General features: G+C 45.7%; 2 protein-coding genes across 2 annotated transcripts; one reads left to right on the top strand and one right to left on the bottom strand.

The window, feature by feature from the left end:
• Nucleotides 1-368: 368 nt before the first annotated feature.
• On the bottom strand, nucleotides 369-4,803 carry LOC119286204 (general transcription factor IIF subunit 2-like). The gene is made up of 6 exons (XM_037565570.1): nucleotides 4,479-4,803; nucleotides 3,730-3,847; nucleotides 2,195-2,325; nucleotides 2,042-2,116; nucleotides 982-1,131; nucleotides 369-830 (listed from the first exon to the last, which is right to left on the bottom strand). Exons 1-6 carry the CDS (start codon nucleotides 4,668-4,670, stop codon nucleotides 708-710), a joined length of 789 nt encoding a protein of 262 aa, XP_037421467.1. The 5' UTR covers nucleotides 4,671-4,803; the 3' UTR covers nucleotides 369-707.
• A 14,670-nt stretch (nucleotides 4,804-19,473) lies between these two features.
• LOC119354648 (40S ribosomal protein S10-1-like) lies at nucleotides 19,474-20,248 on the top strand (the record flags this gene model as incomplete). The annotated part of the gene is made up of 2 exons (XM_037621376.1): nucleotides 19,474-19,549; nucleotides 19,962-20,248. Coding segments are annotated over 2 exons (363 nt in total), but the record flags the coding sequence as incomplete, so codon positions are not given.
• Nucleotides 20,249-25,885: the final 5,637 nt, after the last annotated feature.

The following is a 25,885-nucleotide window of genomic DNA, read 5'->3' on the forward strand; positions in this document are numbered from 1 at the left end:
GAGCGTAAGTGTCTCCTCTCAAGTTAGTAGAAAGTACTCCCTTCATCCATAATGTACATTATGGAACAGAGAAAGTACTTTGTATAAACTTTGTCTAAATAAGTGTCTCAACTAATTTTAGTATGAAGTAAGAGACACTTATTTGGGGAGGAGAGAATACTATTTTCTCTGTTTCTAAATATTAGACTTTTTAGAGATTTCAGTATATAGACGCATTCTATATGTAGATTCATTCATTTTGCTTTCATACGAGTCTATATTGGAATATTTAGAAAGACTTAATATTAGAATCTTTAAAAAGACTTATATTCAGGATGGCTCAATGAATAGTGCATCGCATCTTTAAATCAGGCTAGATTCCATATATGTTTTAGCCCAAACATCTGGATTGTATTGAAGTACGGGAGTTCTCAAAAGGAACAAGGATCGCACACGTCGAATCCTCGACATGATTCTTACATCTACCCAGAAAATCAAACAATCTTTCGTGTGGTTTATCAGTAGATCCATTTCCTCTCTGTGACATGTGTTGTATATGTATCATCTTATACCCATACAATTACAACAATGCCTCTTAATAAAAAGCAAGCAAATGCAGCCCAAGCATGACTGGAGGCTTCACATAGACAACTCATAGTTCCGCGCATCAAGCCAACAGGTTCCTGGTATCACAGTTACACAACAGCTGCCAAACAGATAGATCATCTTCACGGGGCACCGGCAGCGTCCTCAGACGACTTCTTGTACTCGGGCTTGAGCTCGTGCGTGCCCTGGTTTGGCCCTCGTTTGTTGTACATACAGAGGTCGTTCAATATCTCCTTGAGGAATTGCTGCATTGAGCCAAGCACAAACAGATGCGTAAATAAGTGTGTCACTGAGAAACGGACAAATTGCAGATCTGTAGTCGAAACCACTTCATATTAGCAGGACAGATTTTTATTTTCCCCTGCTAATGATGCCAGGGATAAGCTTAGGAGGTACCTCTGGCTGGTCAGTCTCTTGCACTAGAGCCTTCAGTGCCCAGTTAGGCTGCTTTTCGAAAAGCTTGAAGATAATGTTTTCCAGTTCCCGGCGATCCCTACGTGTCCTTTTGACATCGGATGGTTTGGTTGGCGTTGGCTTCCTCTTCTCCTGCACAGCACAAAATTAAATATGTCATGACAAGTTATAATTGCCAAATTAAATACGATGGGCAACAAAAATGGATGTACGGATCTAAAGTGGAAGAAAAACTCCACTTTAATATAAGATCGTTTTACAAGCTAATATAACACGAAAATGTATGGATGTATGGATGTATAGATAACACGAAAATGGGTGTATGTTCTACCCCCTCCGTCCCATAATATAAGATCGTTTTACAAGCTAAAACAGCTTGCAAAACGATCTAATATTATGGGATGGAGGGAGTACAAAACTTAACTTTGGATCTATGTTCAGGAAACATTGCATGACATATTAAAACCCCCTCGATGTATTAACAAATGCAGTGTTCAAGAAAGCGTTTTTTAAGCGATGGCAAATCGCTTCACTTTGCCCTAAGCGGGTATATTAAGCATTTTTTTATTTGGCCAGAAATTGGCTGTTTTTGAACTACTTATGCTTGTCTGCTTGCGCAATAATGGCAATATACCATTTATCTTATCATTAGGCTCTGTTCGGGAACTATTTCCTTCATATTCTAGCAAAATTCTGACCACATAATCTCTATTAGGTTATGTCTATTTGAACTGATCTGCATTTGAGTTGTTATTTTGCTTGCTATGTGAACCTGTTGTGTATTTGCTATGGTGTGAACTGTATTTTAGATACTATTTCAATTACCGATGTGCCATGTTTCCTATTTTCCTGTGTATATTATTCAAACTGTCAAATTCTAGCCAAATTCAACAAAAGCTTAAGCGCCCATTGCTCTAAGCTGTGGCCTTCCGCTTCGCTTACGCTTTCCACTTTTTTGAACATTGAACAACTGTTGACATATATATATCAATATGGACGAAAGCACAATGGATGATCCTCAAATGGCAGAAGAAGCAACTACCTTGGAACTAGAAGATATCAGACCAACCATGCCAGGCATGGGCCTCATGCTCATTCCGTGGTCATTATCAAGTACCTAAAAGCAGTGAAGACAATGGTTAATTATAATACCCTAAAGACGCAATAAGGTGAAAGGGTCATTGAAGCACTCCACCTGCACTTTTCTAGTTTTAACCATCGACTTTTGTGTTCTTTCACGGCATAACTTCGCGTAGTTTAATAAGTTATCCTTGTGAGGTTCCATGTCGAATTTATGCTCGACTTTTCCTTCGCATGAGAGTTTTCCTGCAACAAACAGAGGTTATGCTTCAGTCATATTTAAAACTAATAAGTGCCATTGTGCCACTGCAAGAGAACCAAGAACCACAGAGCTGCTAGTAAGTGCAAACTTTTCAATCATGTTACAGGCAGTAACCTGCCAATGGTAACCTGTTACCGGTGTAGGCCAACTGAAGTTAGCAGTTGGGGGTTTCAATGTTGCTTAGTGAGCTATATGAATCTAGAAGCAGCTCAGCAAGTTAAGCTTTAGACAGCACCACATATGACAGTAGTCTCCCTATTTTTCTGAAATAACTGAAAGGATGTATCAATGTGCATAAATTATGCAAGATTGCTCAGGGAGCACGGTGAACATTGATATCTCATACTCCCTCCGTTCCGAATTACTTGTCGCAGATATGGATGTATCTAGATGTATTTTAGTTCTAGATACATCCATTTCTGCGACGAGTAATTTGGAACGGAGGGAGTACATTTCAAATTTACAGAGTGAAAACAGAACATCACTGCAGAGAGAAGATTGCATGGAAAAACAACCCAAAACTACGCCACATTTGATGGCAATATTTATTGAGATTTGGGGAATCGAAGGCACTATGCACTCAGTGATCACACATCAATTAAGTAAAATGTCCCCACAGACTAAAGCATCTGATCACCTAACAGAACACTGGCCAAACCAAAATACATTAATTCTATATGAACCAAAGTACTCCCTCCTTCCCATAATGTAAGACGTTTTTGCAAGCTATGTTAGCTTGAAAAAGCGTCTTATATTATGGGACGGAGGGAGTACATGCTAGACATGAATTACATGTCAAGAAAATACTAATCTTGGAAACAAATGCAATCACCACCGAGACACCTACTACTACTACTAGTAGTAGTAGTAGTAGTAGTAGTAGATTCCAAATCCTGAAACTTGTGGGTTTAGAATATTCAAGCAGACACAATAGCCAATATAGACAAATATACGAAGAATAAGGTCGAAAGTTAATGTATAAGTAACTGTGTGGATTCATTTCTCATGAGTACAGTGCAAAAGGTTTGGGACTGAAACCATTTGCAGAACTTAACAAGTTCATATCGACAACTACGAATGTATAGATAAAACATTTGAAGCTCGTGCGTCTAGCTCTCTTCTAAAAAAATGCAGCATGTGCGGAATATTAGAAAAATGACACATCACAGAATTATAGTTCAGCACATTTAAATGTTTCCACAAGATAACTGTTGCATATAAAATCAAAATCTGTGCTAAACCAAAAGTACATGGGCAGAACCAAAGTGCAAACCCAAACCAAGTACATCAGTCAGGATAACGGAATATCCAGGGCAGCAAGATACACAAATAAGAAAAACATTCACGCATGCACTAGAATGATAACGAGCAGGGAATTTGTTTCATACCTTGATTAGTCTCAGAGAAAACACACATGGGTACAAAATCCTTGAACATATTCAAGGAGTAACTCTTTGGTAGATTGCAAGTGCTGGCTACACTAGTTTGAGACATCTCCATCTTGAACTGCCATTCCAAATAACAAGTTGTAAGAAAAATAAGCACCACAAGCAAGAAATAATGAGTATGATACAGACATAGAATGAGTGATAATTAACAGTTGGGACAGCAGTATGCCATGCAGTTCTTCAAATGAATATCTTCAGTGCACTAAGTTCAATCTGCACAAGAGTTTTATGCTCTTCATTCATGGTGTAATGTAGAATACATCGATTACTTAATTAACTCATGCAGAATGTATTTTCTCTTCCACCTACCAAATCAATCCTAGCATAAGAGATTACCATTTACCCATCCACTTCATCATCTATTAACAAACTATATGCTGCAGTTCAACCATCCTTCACCAAGCTTGTTCCTAGCCTACCTTGCGGACTCAAATAAATCCCGAAATTATATACAGAAGACGGGTTGTTGTTCATGAGCACAATTGTCTCCATCACAGTTTATATTCTCATCAAGCACCTAATGCTACCTGATTAAAACAAGCATCTAAATGTGTTCAACCATATCATCAGCAACTACACAGCTCCCGTACCAACCCATTGGTTGTGCAGTTCAATCGAGGCGACTCTAACCAACAAATCCGCGCACCAATCAGAAGCACGGGGGACAAGGGGAACAGCGGGGTCCTTGCCTGGAGGGAGGGCTCGGCGGAGCTGAGGGGGTCGAGGGACAGCACGACCTTGGCGACGACCGGGTTAGGGTTAGCATCGCCGGAGGAGGAGGAGGCGCCCTGCCAGGCCTGGGAGACGACGGGGGGGCACTTCATGAGCCACACGGAGCGGTCCGCCCGCGCCGTCTCCAGGTACTTGGCCTCGTCGCCCATCCCTGCGCCGGCCAGCCGCCGCGGGTGGTCTCGTGGTTTGGGGGATCGTTTGGTGGCGGCGCTAGGGCGACCGGGGGGAGCGGCGCGTGATCTGACGCGGCGGAAGACGGGGAGAGAGACTAGTCTAGAGAGGCACGTGCGGATCGCGTGACCGCGAGACGAGTAAGAGCAGAGACATTATTATCGATAAATAAAAGCACGTCTGGCTTATTTCAGAGGAGGTCTCCTTTTCCTTCTACATAATTATTTTATTTTATTTTATTGGAAGATCCGGCTTTGGCTGGCTTAATTGATTTAGAAGGAAGCATACGGGAAACATGTGGAGATCAAGTGATCATGATAAAAAGGAAAAGCTCACAGGAGCAGAGAGAAAAACAAAAGGCAGCGTCGAGAGACGCCCAGCACAGGGTCACTCCCTCACATGTGCGTCCCCGAATGGAGGCTCTAGGCATGCGGCACCAGCAGACCTCCAAGACTGAAGATCAAACCTAATGGCTTGAAGCACATTATCAGTCTGTGCCGTTTTCCCTCTGAAAACGTATGCGTTCCGCTCCTTCCAGATGTGCCAAGCCCCCAGCATGGCCATCGATTTGGCTCCCCTCCTCTGGCCGGCCGGCATGCGGCTGATCATCGACTGGCAATGCTGTAGAGAATTGTGGGCAGGCCGCCGGCTTGAGCCCAGCGCCTCGCAGCCGCTCCATGTGGCAACGGTGCTCCACACCATCCTGGAGAAGGGGCAGTCCCAGATGAGATGCAGCGAAGATTCAAGACGTCTCAAGCAGAGGCCGCAGAAGTAGCCGTTTGGCCACCCCCTCCTCTGCAATCTGTCATTACACCAGACTCTGTTGTTGTATAGCAGCCATGCAAACATCTTGACGATGCCCGGCGCCCAGCCTTTCCAGATGACGATGTCGTGGCCTGTGCTCAGAGTGTCCTTAAAGAACATCTTGTACGCCGCCCCGGCCTAGTATGAGCTCCCTCCTCCTGCAGTCCAGGTGATCTGGTCCGAAATTGATTTTTTGATCACAACAATAGCTACGATAACATGTCATGGTTTAATGACAATATATAAACCGAAATTTCGGTGAACACCCTTCGGGCTAACCGATGTGTCATTAGTGTTTGTATTATTTCTGGATTTATTTAAGCCTTTCGGTGATATTCGTTTAGTGAGAGGTGAGGTTTCCGTCGACTGCGAAATGTCTGTAGTGACTTCGTAAAACCTCAAGATGTTATGTCGGTGTGCATGTTTGTGTTCATATGAGTGAATATATACTTGTGTATGTGAGCGACTTCAATTGTATTATATTTAAAAAAAACTAGATGTGTCTATGCCTCTCAACTTGTTGTTCTCCCACCATGGTCTGTCCCCTCACGGTGCTCTTCTTTATGCCCTTTGCACTGTTTTGGATTTCTAAATATGTTTTTTTTCTTGCCATTGCTGTTAGAATAAATCCAAAGCCATCGTCGATCTACCGAGGACCAAGCAATCACACGAGCACGACACCGAGATTTATTGACAAGGTTCACCGATATGGCTACATCCCCGAGGCCTGACTACGGGCGCTCCTCCCTATAACACTGTCAAAATATCGCACTAGGTCACCCTGGACGTCGGCACATGCCGCCGGCTTCCCCTGCATTCATGTGCTATTATGTTTGGCATAGGTTATATCGTGTGTTTACCCCCGCTATATATGAGAGGCCTAGGATACAAGTGTCCTATTAGGACACGACTCCATATCCTATCTAAACACAACACAACTTTAACAAACTTCACCTTGGCGAATATTCCCCACCACTTTGGATTCATCCATGCGTCGAATCTCCACGTACATTGGACTTGAGACACGCCATGAGCACCACTGCTACTCCCAAAGACTACATGTGACTCCACCTATAACTTGTAGTCCCTCCTTTTCTTGACCACAGCCAACACTCGAGCAAAATTAAGTTCCTTGTCACTCTAGTTTGTGCTCCCAACTTTCAGAGTATCCGTCCAACGCCATCACACACCGATCACTGACCTGCCTGAAGTGAACAACTCACATATTGGGTGTCGCATAGAAGAGTTACCTGAACTCAACATCACCGCTCTTACTTGACAGCCTATCTGAAACTTGAAGGAGTTTCACCATTGCTTGTAGTCACCCCGAGTCAAATTCGCAGTTGTCTCATCACATGTATGACCACTAGAGCCCTAGCCCGTCTCCATGTCTCGTGCATAACCGCACGCCACGCTGCTATTACCGCGTCAAGCCTCTGCTGTCTCGGTCGAGTCCCAAGAGTCACGAACCCACACCACTCAACCCCCACTGCAGAGTACCACCGATCATCACCGACCGATGACGAGTTTCACGCTTCCATCAAACCACTGGGCTCCAGTCCGAACTGCATGTCACTCGCTTTTTCCCCCTTGCTGAATAGGCTTCAATTCCCTGGATCCTTACACCGTAGCCCCTCAATCCAGCTCCACCTTCAACATGACTCCATGGTAGATGATCAGTCCACCCTCGCGCCCCGTCGACATCAAGCTCTATGTGTACACCACCTTGAATCAACCCCGCGCCATAGTATTGTCGAAGCACACAAGCCCTCGGACCCGCGCCACATGTTTCCACGCCCCAGAAGTCGGTCACCATCAGCATCCCGCTCCTATGTCGCTGTCGCCGATCCCACATTGTCTTCTATACCAACCGACTTGCGTCGATCCGTCAGACTGCCTAGTCCGACCCAACCGAACTTATCCGATTGTATGACACACTCGAGGCTCCCAAATCGTCTTATGTGAATTTCCGTCCATCGCATGATAATTCCATCTCAGCTGACCTCACTTCCTGCCACGCCTTCAAGTATCCCTATTGCACCAACAAAATTTTCATCTTGTGTGCCATAACCTAAGGTTTTTTGTCCCGTTGAACTTCTCCACCTCAAAACAGGTACCCATTGGCACCATGATTCTTCGTATAGCTGACCGTGTGAAAAATATCGTTAGCTCAATTCCCGATGCTGGCTATTGCTTTGCCTGTGCCCATGCTCCCCTGGTGTATTACCACGTGATTTTTCTTCACCAATTTGATTTGCTCCTGCCTCTCTGTGTCACATGAGGACTCGGTCCTCTTTTTGTCCAAAATAGATCTCACCTCTCGTGTGTTGCACATCATATCAACACTTCTTTTTTAGCGAAGCACATCATATCAGCACTAAGCCTAGGCAATCACGTCCCGCGCAGCAGCATCATGCCTGACCTCGTAGCTACACAAGGGCCTAGCCCATCAAGAACGCACACAACTAACCATCTGGGCCAGCTTGGCACGTCCTAGGCCCATGCCCACAAGTTGCGTTGGCTTCAGTTCGCCCGCCTGCAGCCGTGCGCACCTGGGGGCAGCTGCCCACACGCACGGGGCTTCTGCAGCTCCCATCGATGGAACCAACCGACCTGCTGTCTGCCTACCCGTGCGGCGTGCTGTCTCACTGCTTCATGCACGCGCTCCTGTACACTCGCCCGATCAATCCGATCGCCACACGTCTCTACCGCCGCAACGCGCGTAACCTTCTGTTGATCCAATCTCGCCGAGAACCACACCGGCCACCACAGCCAACTGCATCTCAAACTCAATACTTCCTCTAGATCAACATGATCCATCTCGATCTTAAACCTTGCTCATGATACAACTTGTTAGAATAAATCTGAGACCACCGTCGATCTACCGAGGACCAAGCAATCACACGAGCACGACACCGAGATTTGTTAATGAGGTTCGCCGATATGGCTACATCCCCGGGGCCTGACTACGGGCGCTCCTTGAGGTAGTCCTGGACTAAGGGTCCTCGGGCGTCCGGCCTATTAACTATGGGCCAGACTGATGGGATGTGAAGATACGAAGACCGAAGACTGCACCCGTGTCCGGATAGGACTCTCCTTGGCGTGGAAGGCAAGCTTGGCGACCAAATATGTAGATTCCTTTCTTTGTAACCGACCTTGTGTAACCCTAGATCCTCTTGGTGTCTATATAAACCAGGGGACTTAGTCCGGAAAGAGAGAGATTCATTATCATAGCCATACAAGCTAGACCTTTAGGGTTTAGCCATTACAATCTCCAGGTAGATCAAGTCTTGTAATACTCGTATTCATCAATATCAATCAAGCAGGACGTAGGGTATTACCTCCATAGAGAGGGCCCGAACCTGGGTAAACATCGTGTCCCCTGTCTCCTGTTACCATCGACCTTAGTCGCACAGTTCGGGACCCCCTACCCGAGATCCGCCGGTTTTGACACCGACATTGGTGCTTTCATTGAGAGTTCCATTGTGCCGTCGACAAAAGGTTTGATGGCCCCTTCAATCATCAATAGTGACGATGTCCAAGGAGAAACCTTTCTACCCGGACGGATCTTCGTGTTCGGCTGCTTCGCAATGCGGGCCAACTCGTTTGGCCGCCTGGAGCAGATAGAGAGCTACACCCCTGGCCATCAGGTCAGGTTTTGGAGCTTGAACTATGTTGCGGACATCCGTGGAGACTTGATCTTCGCCAGATTTGAGACCGCGGTTACCACTCCTGGCCACCCCGAGAGACATGACCTAAATCTGTCATCGGACGGCATCCAGGAGACAGCTCCCATAACCGCTCTGGCCTCAAATCCGGAGCAGACTGCGCCATCCAAGGACCAGAGGCTCAACCCTGCCACGGAGGCCACAGATTCCCCGGCGTTGGAGCCGCACATAGACTTGATCTCATATGATACCTGTGCCACCGGAACTCCAGACTTGCCTCCGGCCGTAAGTTCCGAACCATGTGAACATGCGGATGCCGAACTGGATTGTTTATCGATCTTCAAATTCAGCGCCGCAGATATCTTCCAGCACTCGCCTTTGGGCGATGTGCTAAACTCATTAAAAAAACTTGTCCTTAACGAAGGACTCACAGCCGAACTATATCCGGTCCGAACTAGGGACTGACGATGGAGAATTTTGCTTCCCACCTGCCACCCACTTCATAGCCATTGTCGAAGACTTAACCGACATGCTCAACTACGGCTCCGATGACATCGACGGTATGGACGACGATGCCGGAGAAGAAGAGGCCCAGGACCCGCCGTTCACCAACGCTAGACGGCCACTTCCTCATACGATGTGTACATGGTGGATGCACCAAAGGAGAACAACGACGATGCACTACAAGAAATATGTCAACTAGTGACCTTCTGTCAGTGACCCTGGAAGAATTGGTCATAGATCTATGACCATTTCAGACCAATTGGTCAAAAGCTGTTTGGGGGGCTCCAAACCCTAAACTATAACGACCATTTTGGTCAGAAAGGTCGTAATTTCCTTACACGAAATGGTCATAAAGCAGATAGCACTGGTCTGTTGCCTTATTTCTAGCTGATCATGACCAATATAGATGGTCATAACCTTGTAAATTATGGTGGGTTGCTATGACTAGGCGCCACCTCATCAGTTTTGCCTATGTGACATGTCCATGTGGCAGTTTTTGCCCTAGGTTGTGAAGCAACCTATATTTCTGTCATTCCCAAAATTCGCAAAAAAATCTCATAAATTCTTTGGGTCATATCTTCGTCAAATATGTAAAAAAAACCTTCCTTGCCTAGTTCAAAAATAATTCAAAAATATTCATTTTCCTATTTTGTTCAGAAAAACAATTTGTGAAGGAAGTACCGCTTTGGCATGTCCAAATAGTATCCATTTTCTACAGTGCTTTCCTATGCCCAAATAACCATCCTCCACCAAATTCCAGCTCAATCCATTCATTATTTTGAGCTGAGCTTCAACATTCGTATTTATGTCCAGTGTGGTAGTTTGCAAAGCAAGTACCACCTAGGCTACTCCTTTTGAGCTGAAAATTTGTGAAGATGGTCTTCTTAGTAATTGATCATCCTCAGCCAAAACTCACGCCCATTAGCCATGTACATTTCCCGTACCGGTAATCAAACACTTGGCTGCTAATTCATGTTTGAGCATCGATCGGTCTCCTCGTGAGAATATTATGTTGTAATTTTCTTCCTAGCACCTACCTGGGGAGTGCCCAACCCACTAGACATGCCTAGGCCACCCAGAACACATGGCAACGCCACGGTCACGCGGTGACCACGCGGCGGGCATGCGAGTTTGTGCGCTCTAGAGTTGGGGCCCTCGGCCACCGCCGAAACCTCGACGTATCGCCACCTAACCATGTATTTATGATTAAATAGGTACTTATGTAACTAGAAATGATTTTTGGAAAAAATAAATAGCAAACTATGAGGCAGCTGCAGTTCAAATTTGACCCGCCTCCAAGTGAATCGGCGGAAATTTGTCTTTTTCACGAGAGGTGGATCAAAACTTTTTACACCCAACCATTTTGTCAATTGTGAATTAAATATGTCCTAGTATTTTAGAAAATTGATTTGGTCCAATTTTGTAACAATTATTTGGGAGGTCCTTCACAAAAATACCTCCTTTTGGGCACTCGAAAAATGGAAAATGGTTTTTTCATCCAAAGAAATGAAAACTTCCTTAGGCAATATTGTTTGCCATTCTAAGATGCACCCTTGTGCACAATACGAGATCATTTGAACAAACTATGCCATGAATATGGCCATAGGATTGATCATCTGGCTTGAAAGCCATGAATCTTCACGCATGATAGCTCATTTCTGATAACACCTTTTTAAAAGAATTGTCGTATTACAAGTTTATTATTTTTACTGGTAACTTGATCATATATAATGACACAATGCGAAGGTTTTCCTTTTTTTTGATTTTTTTGAATTTTTTATGCCCGTTTCAAAATGCGGTCAAAACGGCGGGAATGACCGTTCCTAGCTAGTGGTTGAATCTTGGAATTTTTTGGTGTTTCTCTGATTAAATAGATACTTATGTACCTAGAAATGATTTTTGTAAAAAATAAAGGGCAGACTACAAGGCAGCTACAGTTCAAATTTGACCCACTTCCAACTAAATCGGCGGAAATTTGTCTTGTTCACGAGAGGTGGATCAAAACTTTTTACATCCAACCATTTGGTCAATTGTGCATTAAATATGGCCAAGTATTTTATAAAAATTATTTGGTCCAATTTTGCAACAATTATTTGGGAGGTCCTTCACAAAAAAACCTTCTTTTGGGCACTCGAAAAATGGAGAATGGTTTTTTCGTCCAAAGAAAATAAAAACTTCCTTAGGCAACATTGTTTGCCATTCCAATATGCACCCTTGTGCACAATATGAGATCATTTGAACAAACTATGCCATGAATTTGGCCATATGATTGATCATTTGGCTTGAAAGCCATGGATCTTCACGCATGATAGCTCATTTCTGAGAACACTTTTTAAAAAAAATTGCCGTATTACAAGTTTATTATTTTTCCTGGTAACTTGGTCATATATAATGACACAATGCGAAGGTTTTCCAATTTTTTGATTTTTTTTGAATTTTTTATGCCCATTTCAAAATGCGGTCAAAACGGCGGGAATGGCCGTTCCTAGCTACTGGTTGAATCTTGGAAAAAGTTTGGTGTTTCTCTGATTAAATAGATATTTATGTACCTAGAAATAATTTTTAGAAAAAATATAGAGCAAACTATGAGGCAGCTGCAGTTCAAATTTTACCCGCTTCCTACTAAATCGGTAGAAGTTTGTCTTTTTCACCAGAGGTGGATCAAAACTTTTGACACCCAACCATTTGGTCAATTGTGCATTAAACATGGCCTAGTATTTTATAAAATTGATTTGGTCCAATTTTGCAACAATTATTTTGTAGGTTCTTCACAAAAAACCTCCTTTTGGGCACTTGAAAAATGGAAAATGATTTTTTCGTCCAAAGAAAATGAAAACTTTCTTAGGCAACATTGTTTGCCATTCCAATATGCACCCTTGTTCACAATATGAGATCATTTGAACAAACTATGCCATGAATGTGGCCATAAGATTGATCATTTGACTTGAAAGCCCTGAATCTTCACGCGTGATAGCTCATTTCCGAGAACTCTTTTTTTTAAATAATTGCCATATTACAAGTTTATTATTTTTCCTGGAAACTTGGTCGTATATAGTGACACAATGCGAAGGTTTCCCAATTTTTTGATTTTTTTGAATTTTTTATGCCCGTTTCAAAATGCGGTCAAAACGGCGGGCATAACCGTTCCTAGCTAGTGGTTGAATATTGGAGTTTTTTGGTGTTTCTCTGATTAAATAGATACTTTTTTTACCTATAAATGATTTTTGGAAAAAAATAAAGAGCAAACTATGAGGTAGCTGCAGTTCAAATTTGACCCGTTTTCTACTAATTCAGCGAAAATTTGTCTTTTTCACCAAAGGTGGCTCAAAACTTTTGACACCCAACCATTTGATCAATTGTGCATTAAATATGGCCTAGTATCTTAGAAAAATGATTTGGTCCAATTTTGCAACAATTATTTCGTAGGTTCTTCACAAAAAACCTCATTTCGGGCACTCGAAAAATGATTAAAAATAGCTAGAAAGATCAGAAATGCATACAAATTGGTGATCACCCATAAAATTTGGTCTAACTTGAGTGAAAATTTGCGAGTTCCCTTTTGCAAAATATTTTTGATAGCTGCTTTACAAAACCCCTCTATTTTTATTACTAGGAAACTATTTTAAATCATAGATTTTCTCAGCCAATTAGGACTCTTCCCACGGATCACCCCTACTGTAGCTGATCTGAACCGTCCGTTGTAGCCGATCTAAACCGTCCACCTCTCAACAGCCCAATCCAAACCCTAGCAGCCCGCGGCCGCCTCTCTCTCCCCCTCTCCCCAAGAACACACCCGCCGCCGCCTCTCTCTCCCCTTCTCCCCGATCTAGATCGACGACGACGTCTCTGTCGATGTCAAAACCGGCGGATCTCGGGTAGGGGGTCCCGAACTGTGCGTCTAAGGCGGATGGTAACAGGAGGCAGGGAACATGATGTTTTACCCAGGTTCGGGCCCTCTTGATGGAGGTAAAACCCTACGTCCTGTTTGATTTATTCTTGATGATATGAGTATTACAAGAGTTGATCTACCACGAGATCGGAGAGGCTAAACCATAGAAGCTAGCCTATGGTATGATTGTTTGTTATCGTGTCCTACGGACTAAAACCCTCCGGTTTATATAGACATCGGAGAGGGTTAGGGTTACACAAGGTCGGTTACAAAGGAGGAGATATACATATCCGTGTTGCCTAGCTTGCCTTCCACGCCAAGTAGAGTCCCATCCGGACACGGGACGAAGTCTTCAATCTTGTATCTTCATAGTCCAACAGTCCGGCCAAAGAATATAGTCCGGCTATCCGGAGACCCCCTAATCCAGGACTCCCTCAGTAGCCCCTGAACTAGGCTTCAATGACGATGAGTCCGGCGCGCAGTGTTGTCTTCGGCATTGCAAGGCGGGTTCCTCCTCCGAACACATCATAGAAGAGTTTGAATACCAGGATAGTGTCTGACCCTGCAAAATAAATTCCACATACCACCGTACAGAGAATAATATTTCCACAAATCTTAATCTGCTGACACGCTTTGGCAACATGACGTCAGGCCATGGCTCGGTGATTATTCGAACTGTTTTTCTTCAACCAGCTCCACACATAACGCGAGGCGGTTTCTTGACACGTCTTGTCAAAGCAGAGATCGTGTTCCCCTAATTACGGGATTCTCATCAATACGGTCATGGGTAACCCAACCGTGCCTAGGACTCCTAGATTTTAGGCAAGTCCGAAACGGCCACTAGGAGGACGCTTGATATTCACCCTCTTTATAAAGGGACAAGGCTTTTACTTTTTTCCCTCTCGTGCTCAATCGAATCCTTCCCCCGCCTCGAGTTCTAACACCCAAAGCCTAGGTCAGGTGCTTCGGACCTTCAATCATGTCCAGATCTAGCCTTCAAGGCCGGTGGATGCCCTCCTCCGTTACGGAAGAGGATATCAAGAAGTTGAGGGAGGCTAGATACCTAACCGCCGAGGTTTCGCATCGGCTACCTGCCCGAGGGCAGGTCGTCCCTACTCCCGAACCCAACGAGAATGTTGTGTTCATATCCCACTTCCTCCGAGGTCTAGGCCTCACTCTGGATCCCTTCATTAGGGGTTTGATGTTCTATTATGGGCTAGATTTCCACGATCTAGCCCCGAACTCCTTTCTCCACATCTCGGCATTTATTGTCGTATGTGAGGCCTTCCTCCTCATTACCCCTCACTTCGTCCTATGGCTCAAGACCTTTGACGTGAAGCCGAAGATGGTCGAGGGGCAGCATGTAGCGTGCGGAGGCGCATTAATAAGCAGGATCGCTGGAGCTCCATGGCCAAAGGGTTCCTTTACAGAGGTGTCCGGATTATGGCAACGAGAGTGGTTTTACATCACAGCTCCGAGAAGTGCCAAGTGGGTGTCTGCCCCTACTTTCCGCTCGGGCCCTCCACCACAACTGATGTCATGGATTAGCAGAGGGCTGAGCTGGGGTCCAGCCAAGGACGTGCCTATACTGCAGAGCCGCATTCAAGATCTCTTCGAAGGAGATTTCAGTCTGGTTATGGTGGTGCAAGTCATGCTGGTTCGTCGAGTCCAGCCTTGCAAACGCCGCCCCCTCCGCATGTGGGAGTTCAACCCAGAAGGACCGCACACTATTCATAATTTCCTTGGCCTGACGCACGAGGAGATGTATAAATCATTCTTCGGACCCCAAATAGTGTGTCCGGATACTACCGAGGACGTGGGCTTGAGCAGCAACCGTACCGCCGGCCAAGTAAGTAATCCTCTAGCCGAACACACCGTCTTTCGTTTATCATGATATCATTCTGAGAAATCGCTCTTTGACCAGGACTGGCTAACAAATGCGAAGATGATTTGGTGTTTGGCCCCCTTCCTGAGGGTTTGGACAATCCGGTACTAGAAAAGATGCTCGAGCTAGCACCTTGCCCGGAGCCCTCAAAGGAAGATAAAGGGGGGAATAATGAGGGCAAAAGCGGGCCCCCATCGCTACCAACTCCAATCGAGGGAATGAGCGCCTCCGTGAAGGAGGATAACCAAGGGGAAGAATCTGACCTTCTCTCGCTTCGTGGAAGGAAGAGGACTGCCTCTGAAGATCCGGAAACCAAGGCTTCCAAACGGGAGAAGAAGTCTCCACTAGAGGGTCCTGCCTCGGAGGGTGCTTTTGCCGCACAAAGTCCGCGCGGGGATCAGCCCTCTAACGAGCCGTAAGTGATCAAAAAATACTTAATAGTAAATATATTCTACCTTACTTCTGAGGAAAATAACCGAAGTGTTTATCTCGCAGTTCGGATCTTAGCCCTTCTCAATGGAGCTCGTCTTCAGGGGACCTTCTTCCGGAGATGATGGAGAGCGAAACACCTCCCCCGGACTCCCCTTCTCAAGATGCGGGCGACCTTGAAGTGTCGTCACAGAGGGCCTCTCCGGGTCCGGTGAGGCCAGAAGATAATCTTATAGTAACCCGAAGTCCCCAGCATCCGGCTCCTGAAGAGAGCAAACAAAAGAGTCCGGCGCCGTCTGCTATGCAGTCGGACGCAATGAGGGATCTGCTAAGGCGGGCGACCATCTCGGAAGAACACCGTACATTGATGGGTACGGTGATGGAAAGGATTTCATCTACCGAAAGCGGGTTGCATGACGCCTTTATGAGTCTACTGACGGGCTTTGAGGTACGTAAAATGATGTACATTTGTGATGGTACCGCACATTTTTAGGTGTGCCCTGTGTAGATAGTAGCCCCTGAGACTCTGGTTGTCGCCGAGAACGACGACAAACAGAGGATCTTAGTCCCAGGTAATAACCATACCGCTTTATGTGCAGGTGATGGAAGCTCCGGTGGCTGGCCGGACTAATGAGTTTGCCGAACTAAAGCGGCAACTGGATGCGGCAGATGCCGACATTGAGCTTGTTAACAAGCGGCTTGACGAGGCACATGGTAAGTAATGTTTTTCCGGTCAATGTCACATAGTAAGAGCAGCGTGATGCCAGTATCTTTAATATGTTGTGACTGTAGATGGAGCTGCCGCCGTGGAGACCCTTCGGGCGGAACTTGCCCGAGCCAAAGAACAAACAAGGATTAGTAATGCGGCCGCTTTAAAGGCGGCCGAAGAGTTAAGAGTCGAGAAGGCCGCGCATTTTGAGAGCAAAGAAAAGATGGCCAAGATGGCTATAAAGTTAAAAGACACTACCGACCGTTGCCGGTTCCTTGAAGAAGAAAACTGAGCGAAGGCGATGGACCTCGAAAAGGCCACGATGGCGGCCAAAGACACCCGCTCTGCCATGAGGGCAAAGAAGGAAGAGCTGCATGAAGCTGGTGATATTGTGGCTGGGAAGCCCTTTTTGCCACGGAGGAAGTTTGGAGATCCGCAGTATGCCCCTCTGGATCGGCTGTGGAGTTCGGCCGGCGCATATCTGGATTTGACAGCGAGTGCTGTCAATGCGGCCAAATACTTCTGAGATCAAACAGATCGTGAAGTGGACAAGCTATTCTGGTTACAGTTTAACGTTCCAGAGCGTTCGCTTCCACTAACTGATCAGCTTGCCGAATGGGCCGAACTCAATAGATTGTCCGGAATCGCCATGAGGTCCGTTGTGGATCATCTGTGGCCGGAAAAGCCGAAGCCGAACAGCTATTTCAGCTTAGTGCAGCAGTTCCTTGGTGCGGTGCCGCGCATCAATGCGATGAAGAGGTCGGCGTGCATAGAAGGCTCACGGATGGCCCTTGCCCATGTCAAAGCATACTAGGCGGAGATGGATGCTACCACTGTTGCGGCGCAGGGTTCAGCCATAGGCCGAGTGGCTGCCGAGCACTATTTTGAAGAAGTTCTTGAGGGTGCTCGTTTGATAGAGGCCCAGTGCTCGAAGAATATTATGTTTGAGTGACATGTATTCCCATTGTAAAAACAATGTTTATGAAATTTATTAAGGCTGTATTTATACTTTTGCCTGAAAGTAATATGATGCCTCCTGTGCGGCCGTTTATGTATATATGTATATAACCTGAAAGATTGCAGTCGTCGGCTTCAACCCCCACGCATATAATGCGGAGGTGTTCACAGAAGACACGTGTTCACACTTAATCCAAAGTCTTGGTCCTATTAAGGAGGTGATAGCGCAGCGAACGAGGCAAGGAGACTATAATGCTTTAACACTTTCACTTAGCCGTAGGAGTTTGACGGTGGGGCTACTATATAGCCCCTGGTGGCTCCGCACTCTCCAGAATTCGGGGTGCGTACATGCCTGGCCGGGAAACGGCCCTTCGTTAAGGTGGAGGAATTCTAACATTCCGATAGGTCATCGAGTAGTTGACCAGTCTCACGCTATATCATGACAGTCAGTTTTCGGCTTTCTCTACTGAGGTGCTTGTCCGGATGAACCGGGGCACAATCGCAGTAGTTCTCCTGGTGCCGCCTTAGCCGATAGAGCGGAATGTAAGGCAGCAAAACACAGGAGCCGGGCAAACCCAACATTTGACCAAAGACATGATTCAGAGCTGATGCATATAAGGCCAAACTCGCGATGCCGAACACTCCCTCAGGTATTCGGTCTTTATGGTATAAACCGGGCCTAAACAGTGCCCTTTGTAAGAAGCCCCTGGTGTCCAGGTACGTGCATTAGTCTGACGTGGCCACATGCCAAGACGTCAGCATCCTTCTCAATAGTACTGAGAATCCGAGGGATGTGTATCAACAAGAGACAGTAAGAAAGGTTTACGCAGGGTCTTAATCTGAAAAGAATCCTTGAAACGGGTCCCTGCTGCACGTCTGCGCCTGTGTCTCCGTTGTGCCGTATCCTGGACGGGTGCAGCATGATGGTCATCTGTAAAAGAGAGGAACTTAGGTGAAAAGTTATCGTGCAAAAAGGTAGGTTTAAAGAAACCATGTATAGTTCAAGATGAGTAAAAATTGCCACTTGTCTACGCGCATTGAGCCCCTTGTATTTGTAATAGGGGTGTGGTCATCAAACCTGTATGAATTACATATAGATGAGCCGGACTCGTCTAACCGTGTCCGTGGTCTTGACGACCTATCGAATGCTTAAGTTGGTCGGGCCTTTTAGTGTGCGGCTGCCAAGGCAGCCGCACTCTCTTCGGCGCGCAGGGATCGCTCAATATTTCCATTTACTGTAATGATGCCACGTGGACTGGGCATCTTAAGCATGAGGGAAGCATAATGCGGTATTGCGTTAAAGCAAGCGAAAGCTTCATGTCCAAGTAGTGTTTGATAGCCACTTTGGAACGGAGCAATGTGGAAGGTTAAATTTTCGCTATGGAAGTTGTCAGGGAAGCCGAATATAACCTCTAGTAGCAGGGAGCCCGTGCAATGAGCCCCTGGGCCTGGCGTTACTCCTCTAAAGGTAGTATTGCTGTGGCAAATTTTCGTTAGGTCTATCCCCATTTTGCGGATCGTGTACTGATATATCAGGTTTAGACTGCTGCCACCGTCAGGACTCGTGTGAAGTGGTATCCGTCAATTATTGGATCTAATTCCAAAGCAGCCCATCCTGCGCGCCGGATACTTGCCGAGTAATCCTGATGGTCGAAGGTGATCGGTTGAGATGGCCAGTGGCAGAACTCCGCGGTGATATGCCCTTGGGCATATTTATCTGGGAGTGCCGCTTTGTTTCTCCCCTTTATCACGTGTAACACGTTTACCGTTTTAACTTCGGGTGGAAATTTCTTCTGTTCCCCAATGCTTTGCTTGCGAGGCTCATCCTCGTCTTCGCTTGGTGTATCCCGCCCCTTATGTTCGGCGTTGAGCTTGCCGGACTGCTTGAAGACCCAACATTCTCCCCGTTGGTTGCCCCGGTCGTAGAACCGCCTAATCTGACCTCCCTTGTCTCCCTCCGCAGGTCATCTCCAAGAAGAACCGCCGCGAGATCTGCAAGTACCTCTTCCAGGGTGAGCTCCTCCCCCTCCCCCGCCCATTTTACGCACCGCACCGGCCGTGGCCAGGATTCAGATGCCATCTCGTTAGTCTTCTTCTATAGGGTTCGATCCATGTGTTGCGTAGGGTTTTAACCATGTTGCCCCATCAGTGTTCTTGGCATCCATTGACCGCAGCGAGTTCGCTCTTATGCGCGGTTGCTGCAAGGTTCGAGCATAGACAATTTGGACACCACTAACATCCTAACTATAGAATCTTATTCATGTCAAGCTGCAATCTGGAAGAATTCTACTGACTATTACAGTAGTCTGAGCATCTTAACTGAATTCCTTGGTGCTAATTTCAACTTTTGATGTGTGCAAGAATGCCACTCCTTTGGACGGACTGAATGATTTTACTGATGAATCTATTGTGATGCGTGTGCAGAGGGAGTCTTGTACGCCAAGAAGGACTACAACCTGGCCAAGCACCCCCAGGTCGATGCCTTGAACCTCGAGGTCATCAAGCTCATGCAGAGCTTCAAGTCCAAGGAGTACGTCAGGGAGACCTTCTCGTGGCAGCACTACTACTGGTACCTGACCAACGACGACATTGAGTTCCTCCGCACCTTCCTCAACCCGCCGTCTGAGATCGTGCCCAACACCCTCAAGAAGTCCGCCAAGCCCCCGTCCCGCCCCTTCGGCTCTGGCCCACCGGGTGACCGCCCCAGGTGAGCTAAATATGTCCATCATTCTGTCTGTCTGTTTTGGGCATAAGGGTTGCTGTTGATGTTGAGAATATAACCTCATTGATCATCTAGCTATGCACTAGATTTTTAGTTCGACAAGTACCAAACCAACAACCTAACTGCCGGCTTCGCTTAGTAGGATCTGTAGGTAACTGCGGCACACACACACACACACCCACACTAACGCTGTATTGCTATTGCATAATGTGCTTTTGCAACTGTGTGCAATGAGTTTACGGGTCTCCTTTGACTGCAGAAGCTGAATATCACTCCCTCTGTTAATAAATAAGTGATGTGGTTTTACTTCACTTATTTATGACCGGAGGTAATACTTTGTAGAATCATTGTTCAACCTCTTTGTTTATGTGGGGTTCTTATTCATTTGATTTCGTCTTCCTGACAGGCATCTTTCGTACGTTGAACAACACTACGGCAATTGTGCACATCTCGTCTGGTTGTCTGAAGGAATGGGGCAGTGTTGCATGTAGGCGCAGGAGAATAAGCCACGGGTGAGGAAGACTAAGGAGGAGCGGAGGGAGATGGTCGAGTCCTTCGTCGACACTTACTGCCCCATATCTTTCCCCTCTCGCCTTAGTTATAGTTTTGAATTTTGTGTGTGTAGCCACATATAGTCTAACTAACATGCTCATTCTTCTGATTGTTGGTGGTTTGTTTTGCAACCATTTGCAGAAAGTTTGCATTGCAAGCCTACTTCTCTAGCGCAATGTTTCTTAAAATCATGATGGAACCTATATGTTCTATGATTTTGATGTTTTTTTGCGGCGTGATCTAGACTATGATTTTATCCACTGTTCTTATTTTTGCAATTTGGTCTATATGATTGGAATGCAATGTTGAGAAAGTGTGTCTTCCTCTTGAGCATCGTTTTGAGCAAATGTTTTATATAGAAGTTGCTGCCGCAGGTTCAATTTGTTCCGATTTGGCTGGGTATGAGTCCCCTTGTTGCAAGGTGAAGACTTGTCTCCCCCTTTGTTTGTTTCGCTCTAGCCACCATCAAGTGTTTAATTGGAGAATACGCGAGGAGAATATGTCATGTATTTCATTAGAAAAATAATATTGCCTGTATTTGCATGCTTCCAAGAATGTGTCAAATACTTGTTATGTACATGTAGTGGCACGAGAGTCAAGATTTACTAGTGCTTGCCTCCTTGTGTTATCTGGATGCATTGCTTAATCTACTTTTCTTGTTATATACGTAAGCTCCAAGCCTGATGTGCTAACATGGATAACAATGAACCATCATGTGAAGGGCTAAAATCATCTCAATGGCACAGAACATTAGTTGGTTATCTTATAGCTCAAATGCATTAACAGTGAATAATTTCTATTTTTTGATAGTAAACATTGGGTGACATGGCAAACAAAATTTCCTGCAGCTTACTGATTGTTAAATCACTAAACATCTTATATGAAGCAACACTTATCTTGCAGACATCTAATATGCAATTCTAATAATATGTGAAATACTGATTTTATTTTTTTAGTTGTGTATGTCATTCGTGCATCGATTCCTTTTCTGATGTACCAGCTCCCTAATCATGTTTTTGTCTTTCGGGTTGGTATGTTAGGAGAACCTAGGCGTGCTATGTGGGGAAGCAAAGCAGCAGCTCACAACTCCGGCCTGCAACTCCAGATGAAGGCACCACGACGACGCATCATGCTACTCCCTTGGAAGGTCGGCTCCTGGACCGTAACTTTCTCTCAACTTGTGATCTGCTTGATACCAGTTCCTTGTATTTCTCCCAACTTGTGAAAATTGTAATATGCAGGGCTTCCTAGTCCGTGGCCTGCCTTCTGGATGGAGCAAGGAGGGGGCATCATCCACACCGCGGAGCTGGTTGAGCCTTAGTGCGAGCTGGAGAAGCAGGGCATCGTCGGGGACATCTCTCGCTTGTGCCATGGTAAGAACAGAGCGCCACTCTCTGTCGTGCATGTATTGAAATCCTGAAATGTCAAATACATGTTTGCTCTCAGCTGGGATATTGGATTGTACTTAGTTATGTGACTCGTTCATGTTTGCGCTGCTTGTTAAGTGATTACCTTTATGTACTTGCTACCAGTAGGATGGTCAATACATGCTTGTTTTGTATCTATTCCAGAATAGTTTGCTTTGTCACCTGATGCTTGATGCATGTATAATGTGACACACACATCAGGAAATCTGAATAACTTTGACATAGTTGTTGTGTTATCTTGCACTGGGTTGATACTTGTCATTTTCCCTTCCCAAATATATCTCAGTCTTGCTGTTACGAGAATGCTATATGCATGGTTTCTTATTAGATCTCAAATTTTGCAGCTATTTTTCATTGTTAGAAGAATGTTATATGCATGGATTCACTTTATTATATTCTTAACTTGATTTATAACTCACAGATTTTGGCCTTAATTCGTCAAAAGTTGTTGTACAAGGAACTACAGGAGTCGAATCCTAAAGAGAACTCGCACCCAACAATGTGTTTTAGCTCTTTGGAGTTGGACATGTTAATATTTAGCTATATTCTATATTTCAATACCTGATTTGTACTGCCATCATTGTAAACTACCTGCCATTATTTGGCTTTTGTTTGAAAATTTATGTGTTATTGGCTCTGTTTGAATCAAGTTATTGGTTGTTGCACAAATAGAGAACTGACGTGTGGCACCTAAACAACACACCTGGTCCCATTTCACTAGTTGAAAGAAACAAAAGAAAACTGACAAGTGGGACCTAATTGGATGAGCAAAAGAAAACACACCTGGTCCAAAATGGACTGTAAAAAGGCCCAAATAAGAAATGGAAGCAAAAAGGCCGAAGGCCTAGAAAATAAAAAAGCTGGAATGTTGGGCTTGGCCCATGAAGCCGATCAAAAATTGATAGAAAAAATTGTTGGGGAACGTAGCAGAATTTAAAAAATTTCTATGCATCACCAAGATCAATCTATGGAGTTATCTAGAAACGAGGGAAAGGGGAGTGCATCTACATACCCTTGTAGATCGCGCGCGGAAGCGTTCAAGAGAACGGGGTTGATGGAGTCATACTCGTCGTGATCCAAATCACCGATGACCGAGTGCCGAACGGACGGCACCTCCGCGTTCAACACACGTACGGTTGGGAAGACGTCTCCTCCTTGTTGATCCAGCAAGGGGAAGGAGAGGTTGATGGAGATCCAGCAGCACGACGGCGTGGTGGTGGAAGCAACGGTGTTCTCGGTAGGGCTTCGCCAAGCTCAACGAGAGGGAGAGGTGTCACGGGAGGGAGAGGGAGGCGCCAGGGGCTTGGGTGCGTCTGCCCTCCCTCCCCCACTATATATAGGGCCCCTAGGGGGGGGGCGCCGGCCCTAGAGATTGAATCTCAAGGGGGGGGGGGCGGCCAAGGGGGGTGGCTTGCCCCCCAAGCCAAGTGGGGCGCCCCCACCCCTAGGGTTTCCAACCCTAGGCGCAGGGGGAGGCCCAAGGGGGGTGCACCAGCCCACCAGGGGCTGGTTCCCTTCCCCACTTCAGCCCATGGGGCCCTCCAGGATAGGTGGCCCCACCCGGTGGACCCCCGGGACCCTTCCGGTGGTCCCGGTACAATACCGGTGACCCCCAAAACTTTCCCGATGGCCGAAACTGGACTTCCTATATATAATTCTTCACCTCTGGACCATTCTGGAACTCCTCATGATGTCTGGGATCTCATCCGGGACTCCAAACAAATTTCGATTTACCGCATACTAATATCTCTACAACCCTAGCGTCACCGAACCTTAAGTGTGTAGACCCTACGGGTTCGGGAGACACGCAGACATGACTGAGACGACTCTCCGTTCAATAACCAACAGCGGGATCTGGATACCCATGTTGGCTCCCACATGCTCCTCGATGATCTCAATGGATGAACCACGATGTCGTGGATTCAATCAATCCCGTATACAATTCCCTTTGTCAATCGGTACGTTACTCGTCCGAGACTCGATCATCGGTATCCCAATACCTCGTTCAATCTCGTTACTGGCAAGTCACTTTACTCATACCGTAATGCATGATCCCGTGATCAACCACTTGGTCACATTGAGCTCATTATGATGATGCATTACCGAGGGGGCCCAAAGATACCTCTCCGTCATACGGAGTGACAAATCCCAGTCTCGTTTCGTGCCAACCCAACAGACACTTTCGGAGATACCCGTAGTGCACCTTTATAGTCACCCAGTTACATTATGACGTTTGGCACACCCAAAGCACTCCTACGGTATCCGGGAGTTGCACAATCTCATGGTCTAAGGAAATGATACTTGACATTCGGAAAAGCTCTAGCAAACGAACTACACGATCTTTGAGCTATGCTTAGGATTGGGTCTTGTCCATCACATCATTCTCCTAATGATGTGATCCCGTTATCAATGACATCTAATGTCCATAGTCAGGAAACCATGACTATCTTTTGATCAACGAGCTAGTCAACTAGAGGCTCACTAGGGACGTGTTGTGGTCTATGTATTCACACATGTATTATGATTTTCGGATAACACAATTATAGCATGAACAATAGACAATTATCATGAACAAGGAAATATAATAATAACCATTTTATTATCGCCTCTAGGGAATATTTCCAATAGTCTCCCATTTGCACTAGAGTCAATAATCTAGTTACATTGTGATGAATCGAACACCCATAGAGTTCTGGTGTTGATCATGTTTTGCTCTAGGGAGAGGTTTAGTCAACGGGTCTGCTACATTCAGGTCCGTATGTACTTTACAAATATCTATGTCTCCATTTTGAACACTTTCATGAATGGAGTTGAAGCGATGCTTGATATGCCTAGTCTTCCTGTGAAACCTGGGCTCCTTGGCAAGGGCAATAGCTCCAGTGTTGTCACAGAAGAGAGTCATCGGGCCCGACGCATTGGGAATGACTCCTAGGTCGGTAATGAATTCCTTCACCCAGATTGCTTCTTGTGCTGCCTCTGAGGCTGCCATGTACTCCGCTTCACATGTAGATCCCGCCACAACGCTTTGCTTGCAACTGCACCAGCTTACTGCCCCACCATTCAAAATATACACGTATCCGATTTGTGACTTAGAGTCATCCAGATCTGTGTCGAAGCTAGCATCGACGTAACCCTTTACGATGAGCTCTTCGTCACCTCCATAAACGAGAAACATATCCTTAGTCCTCTTTAGGTACTTCAGGATATTCTTGACCGCTGTCCAGTGTTCCATGCCAGGATTACTTTGGTACCTTCCTACCAAACTTACGGCAAGGTTTACATCAGGTCTGGTACACAGCATAGCATACATGATAGACCCTATGGCCGAGGCATAGGGGACGGCACTCATCTTTTCTCTATCTTCTGCCGTGGTTGGGCATTGAGCCATGCTCAATCTCGTACCTTGCAACACAGGCAAGAACCCCTTCTTTGACTGATCCATATTGAACTTCTTTAATATCTTGTCAAGGTACGTACTCTGTGAAAGACCAATGAGGCATCTCGATCCATCTCTATAGATCTTGATGCCTAATATGTAAGCAGCTTCTCCAAGATCCTTCATTGAAAAACACTTGTTCAAGTAGGCCTTTATGCTTTCCAAGAATTCTATATCATTTCCCATCAATAGTATGTCATCCACATACAAT

This window comes from Triticum dicoccoides, chromosome 1A, assembly GCF_002162155.2.
Source record: "Triticum dicoccoides isolate Atlit2015 ecotype Zavitan chromosome 1A, WEW_v2.0, whole genome shotgun sequence".
Lineage (NCBI taxonomy): Eukaryota > Viridiplantae > Streptophyta > Magnoliopsida > Poales > Poaceae > Triticum > Triticum dicoccoides.